Here is a 6000-nt window from a genome sequence, read left to right as displayed (position 1 = left end):
CACAGCAAGTTTTACACAAATCCTTTTTGAGCCGCTTATTTATTCAAACGCTTTATCGTTCTGTCCACGGTACTGGGGCTGGGGTTGCCCCACGCACACGCGCAGGACTTCGCGACCGCAACGCACATGCGCACACGCGCCCCGCTGTACTAACGCACACGCCGCAAGCAGGGCGCCCCGCCCCACGCCTCTGGCGCGCACACCGCGGCTCCAACGCGGGCGCGCATCACAGCACGGCGTTAACGCGCATGCACACACACACCACCACACAGCTCTAACGCGCGAGCACACGCGCACACACCACCAGACAGTCTAACGCGTGCGCGCACAGACACCACCACACCACCAGCTCTGACACACACACCACCACACGGCTCTAACGCGCGTGCACGCACATCACCACACGGCTCTAACGCGCGTACACGCACACCACCACACGGCTCTAACGCGCGTGCACGCACACCACCACACAGCTCTGACACTGACACGCACGCGCACGGCGCCCTACGCCCTCGGGACTTCAGTGCGCACGCGCAGGAGGCACCGCGCCCCGCCCCGCCCCTCCCCGCTGTTGTAACGCACACGCGCGGCCGTGGCACCGCCCCGCGGCCCCCGCGCGCAGGCGCAGTCCGCACCGCCGCCTCCCCGCACGGCGCGGCCGCGTCCCGCGGTTTCTCGCGGCCCGTCCGTCCCCTCTGACCCGGCGCCGCCGCTGCTCCATCCGGGCCCTCGGCGCTGCACGGGGAAGATGGCGGCGCTGCTCCCGGCCGAGTGGATAAAGAACTGGGAGAAAGGCGGCAAGAGCGAGTTGTGAGTGCGGGGCCTCGCCGTGGGGAGGGACGGGCGCTGCGGCCTGCGGGAGGGGGGCGAGGGTGCCCGGGCCTCGCCAGCCCGGGGAGCCTGGGGGGCGGCGGGGAGGACGGCGGTCGGGGCTCTGTCCTTGCTGCTGGGCGTAGGGTCGCAGCCATGGTCGGGATGAGGGCCTGGGCCGCCCTCCCGTCCTCTTCGGCCGGGTGCTGCCGCCCTCCGCCGACGCTCGGCCGCCGTAGCTGGGCCCGGCTTTCCCGGCGCCCCGAGCGCCCCCTTCCAGCCTCGGGGCCGGGTTTGTCGGGGGTCGGGCTCATCTTCAGCCGCCCCCCGCGGTAATACGGACCCTGAAACGCTCCTGTGTCTCTGGCTCTATAGTACTGACCCTTCTGGCAGAGGCCCCAGGCCCCGTTCCCACTTTTTTGCCGATTCTGATAGGACTGGCCCCGTATTATTTGACCCAGGCAAAATACGATCAGGTATTCACGCTTGTTCTATCCCACAAAGTAAGCTTTGTGCACGGAGGGGTCCGGTTGCAACCTCTCAAATTAATCCAGGTGTACCAGGAGCTTTCCATTTTGGGCCTGTGTCTGTTTTAAGCCATTTTAATGTGGCAGGTTCACTAAATGTTGTGTTTCAGGAGTACAGCTCTTGAAGGGATGTTTTACCAGTTTGGTCATTTCATGTTTCTTTGTTAGTTTCAACTGGAGTGTTCTCTGCACTAACTATATGTTTTTATGTGCTCTTATTTTAATTCTTCCATGTGCTTTTCTTTTTTATTGTAAGTAACAACAAAACTTCAAATTTTGCTGTTTTATATATGGATTTTGCCGGGATCACTTAGAGAAACACTTCTTGATAATCACACATTTTATTATTTTCTTTTGTTCGTGTTTTCTGAATGGTTGTGCAGATTTGCCAATGAATCTTCCTTGTGCATGAGGGAAACGGCAGTGGGTTGGAGATTAGAGAATGTAGAGAATCCTGCACAAAACACTGTTATTTCCAGAGCCACCATTTTGTAGTGAAGGGGCCCCCCTTTATGGCCATGTAATTTTTGGTTTGACTTATGCTGGAACCATTATTGTGCTAATGCACAAGCTGAACACGGTGAGAGGCCGTGTGGAGTTTGCAAGAGAGCAGACATTTCCTGGCTGATCACGGAATGGCAACTGCACTGTGTTTGTTGGGTTCTCAGCACTCTGAGCTTTGGAGGAGGCAGCTTACATGGCTTTGGACCATGATAAACCTTCCAGGATTCTTCTCTCCCCTCGGAACAGTGCTTCTTAAACAGGGTGGGAAGGGAGTGTTCATCTGCCATGGGACCAATAAAACAAAATGATTAGCTGGATTCCTGTGTTTGTGGTACTTGCACTTCATTTGGGAGACTGCTTAAATGACGTTCCAGGCATGACTTCCAGAGCAGTTTGCAGATGAGGCCATATGCTTTAAAAGAAGTGTAATTGTGTCTGGATAGCAGTTGTCAGGCTTTGCAGTGGTGGCTTTATAAATGTGAGGAATATGCATGAACTTATTTTCCAGAATCTAAGGTGTATACCTGTAGACAATATTTAGAGAACTTATTAGGAAGCCAGTTTTATTGGGAGAGTCTTCAGTGCCTAACTTCTTGTTTCTTTTTCCAAAACTTCCTATCCCCTGACTAATTAGAGGAAAACAGAGCTAGGCTGCTATCATTTCAGAATGAAACACAGGAAATGTTTTTAAGCATTAAAGTAAAAAGGGAGTAAATGCAGTAACACTACTAATTTTTATTGAATTATTTGTCTAATACTGGTATGCCCAAGAATAAAAATTAGGTCTAGTCCTAAGTTCACTCTTGGTCTTTGTGGCTCAAAGTGAGGCCAATTCATTGTAATGATGTTAGAAAAGTGGGGAGGGGAAGGATGCTGCAGAATGGCAAAACTGCCATTACTAGCAAATAGAAGAATTACAAAAATTTAGAAGGTTTTTGGTAGGCATTTTAAGGAGATAAAACCCCTTCATAATTACTAGGAAAGATGAGTTCTTATGGTAAAAGTATTTACTTGCTGGAGCATGAAATGGCTTACATGATCTGGCTAGATCAGTTGAGATAGTATTTTGGCAGTAGTAGATACCTAAATGAAAACACATTTCTTTGTTCTGGGGGAAGAGAGAAGAAAATAAAATTGAGAGAAGAAAATGGTTTGTTTTAATTTGGCATTTCAGTTTCTACTGGGATTAATAATGGCTGCTTAAGATAATTGCTCTGAATTTTTTGTTGTTGTTTTGTGGGGGTTGATGTGGTTTTAGGGTTTTTTTGAATGGTGTGATATTTTTGATTGTTTGATCAGCTTGTCATGATTTAACAGTACTATCCAGAAATCAGAAGGTAAGGATTTTGTATGTCTTAAGAATGTCATAATATTAATTAGTAATGCAGTGGTGACCATTTGCTTCTAAGACATTGTTCAGAGACATTGGTCAAAACTGTACAAGCTTGGAATTTAATTAATCAAGCTACTCATTTGTGATAGTATCTAATAAAAATACATAAATGTGGTGGCTTCATAAAAGTGGCTACATAAAAGTGTATGTAGCTGCCAAAACTACGTTGGTCAGGATGTGGTCATCTTACGTGTCACTTTTTGTTCAGATCCTCCTCTCTCTAAGTACACTTGACTAAATAATGTTCATTTGTTTGCTACTGGCAGATACTGGTGTGCAGATGAAGTTGGAGTCTGAGTGTGACTGTTTATGCTGTTCCTTGTAGACCTACTTGTGTGTGCTGTCTTTGTAGGAAAATTGTTGTGTTTTGCACAGCCAGATGCTGGTCTGTGCCTGCAGCCACATGGACACTTGGAACACACACAGTCACTGGTACCTTGTGCTGTGAGAGATCAGCACAGCAAGGAGCCCTTAGTGTGGATGGAGGGCTTTAATAAAGGCTTGGCAGCTCATGCAATGTAGGCCTCAGGATAAACTGAAGAATTTGACATTGTGTGAAATGTTGAGACTGGATCTTTCAGGCCCTTCCAGCTTGTTTGTTACTTTAACCCAACACTGTAACATTGCTGACGCAGGTCAGGGGCTGGGAATCATCCAGAGTTGGGTGTAGTTGTGCCATCCTGACTGCAAAGTGCAATTGATTGTACTTTATCTCAGCTGAAGAACTACCTGCATCAGTTAAGTTATGCATATATTAAGTGCTGGCAGGCACATGCACTTTGTGATAATTACTGCTTTAATCCCCGTGTGGGAGTGGAATGGAGGTTGTAGGATGTGGTGTATGACTTGGGAGGTCTCAGTTCTGCTGCTGCCTCTGCCATGCAGACTTGTTCACACTGCTTCAGAATTGGTGTTCTCAGCAAATCTATCCCATCACAATCCAAAATAAATTTAATTTTGAAACTGTGGTTTTCAAAAGTGATTGTGTGTTTTTTTAAAGCTATTTTTGACAGTTTTACTTTCAGGTGAAGAGATGTAGGTTTTAGTAGAGCAGGGAAGTTCTCCATCCTAAGCTGGCAGCAATGAGCTACCAGGTCAGAGTAGTAAGTCAAATGAACACTGACCAGATTCTGTCCTGTGAAGGTGCAGCTGTTTTGATTTTCATTTCATGCACTGAGGTGAGACAAGATGAACTAATCTCTCAGGTTGTTGTTGCTGGAAAGGAGGAGACTGCCTTGCCTTCAGTCACCAGGGTGCCTCTGTGGCCTCCTGGGAAGTGCTCCAACCTGCAGAAGTGGCTGGAGACCTGGGTTTGGACCAGTTTTGTGCCAGGTTTGTCAGGTGCACTGATGTAACTGATGGGAGGGCTGAAACTCCTGCTGAGAAGGGAAGAAGTGTTCTGGAGTGTGTCCCATTTCTGCAGTAACACACCATTCAATCAGTGCAGCTGTACTGCCTGGCAGCACCCACAGCAAAGGTGGTCTTGCTTTGAGGGAATGCCTCTAGAAAAGAATAGAATCATAATAGAATCATAAAAAGAAATACTTCTGCCTTTCTTTTTTTTTTTTTTTCCTCCAGTATAATAATTCAGAGGGTTCTAATTTGCAAATATTAAGCATGTTGTTTTGCAGATCATCTTAGAGTTTTTTACTATATTGATCAAACAGATTTGTGTCTTAAAGTAATGTGATGTTGTTAATACTATTTTGATACTGCTGGGAAGGGAATGGGAAGGGCTTGAAGCTCTGATTTTGCATTAAGGTGTACTTAAAAAAACTCATCAATCCAAGCAGACAGGGTTGTTGCTGTTGTAACCTGGTTGAGGATGGTAATCTTAGGACATAGGGGCCAAAGTGTCTGTCTCAGAAATTTTTTTTAAGCATCTGATGTTTCACTTTACTGTTATTTGTATAGAGAATTTAGAAATGAGTGCTTATAGGGCACCTTCTTTATGAAGAAGTAATTAAAATTTAACAAAATTGATTTTTATTGAATTGATATATTTTTTTGGGACAGCTGGGGGAAGAAATCTATTCTTTAAAAATGTTAACTTACCATTAATGAAAAATAAAATACCTATTCCCCTGTTTTGCTGTCTCTATTCTAGTTAAATATATCCTCTTCAATAGTGTTTAGGATATTTTAGCCATACCTTTGCTTTTTGCTGAGGTTCTGTGTTTCTGCTGATTGTTATGTGTGAAACTCCCTAGTTTCCAGTTGTCTGAAGGGTGTGTATACCTTATATTTGCTCATTATAATCCTCTGATTGCTGGAACAGCTGCTTAGTCTTGCTAGAGAAGTGATAATCTATATAGGATGCAAATAGAATGGGTAATGGATTGCCACAGAACTATTTTTTACTGTTATTTTTCATGATGAGCCTCTGTAACAATTACACATAACTGCCTTATTTGAGACAGCTTAAAATGGCTCCCACAGCAAACTGTAGTCTTGCCATCTTATGTAGGACTGAGACATAGCTCTGATACCCTTCTCACTTTCTGCACGTGAAAGATACTTTGAAAAATATGTGAACTTCTGGTTGAAAATGTGCAAATGTGACAAAAATTCTTCAAATATTCCCTGGTGTCTGTTATGATAAAGATTAATCACTACCTTTCTTAAATACTGCCACTTTTAAATAGGAAACTGCTTTTGAAACCTCTTGCTGGGGTGACCGTACTGGTAGAGAAGAGGGAAGATCCTTGTATCTCGGAAAGATGTCCATTTCCAAGCTGTCAGTGTAGTGGAGAAGCATTTCTTTTC

General features: G+C 45.6%; 1 protein-coding gene across 2 annotated transcripts in view; it reads left to right on the top strand.

The window, feature by feature from the left end:
- The first annotated feature begins 640 nt into the window (after positions 1 to 640).
- Positions 641 to 6000, top strand: part of THOC2 (THO complex subunit 2) — a 47872-nt gene continuing 42512 nt past the window's right edge. For both annotated transcript variants that reach the window (XM_058033006.1, XM_058033005.1), the window contains exon 1: positions 641 to 810. In XM_058033006.1, coding sequence (XP_057888989.1) covers positions 749 to 810 — 62 coding nt within the window. In that variant the 5' untranslated portion in view covers positions 641 to 748. The remainder of the gene's footprint in view (positions 811 to 6000) is intronic.

This window comes from Melospiza georgiana, chromosome 12, assembly GCF_028018845.1.
Source record: "Melospiza georgiana isolate bMelGeo1 chromosome 12, bMelGeo1.pri, whole genome shotgun sequence".
Lineage (NCBI taxonomy): Eukaryota > Metazoa > Chordata > Aves > Passeriformes > Passerellidae > Melospiza > Melospiza georgiana.
The sequence above is the reverse complement of the archived record's forward strand: the minus strand, read 5'-3'. Positions and strand labels throughout refer to the sequence as shown.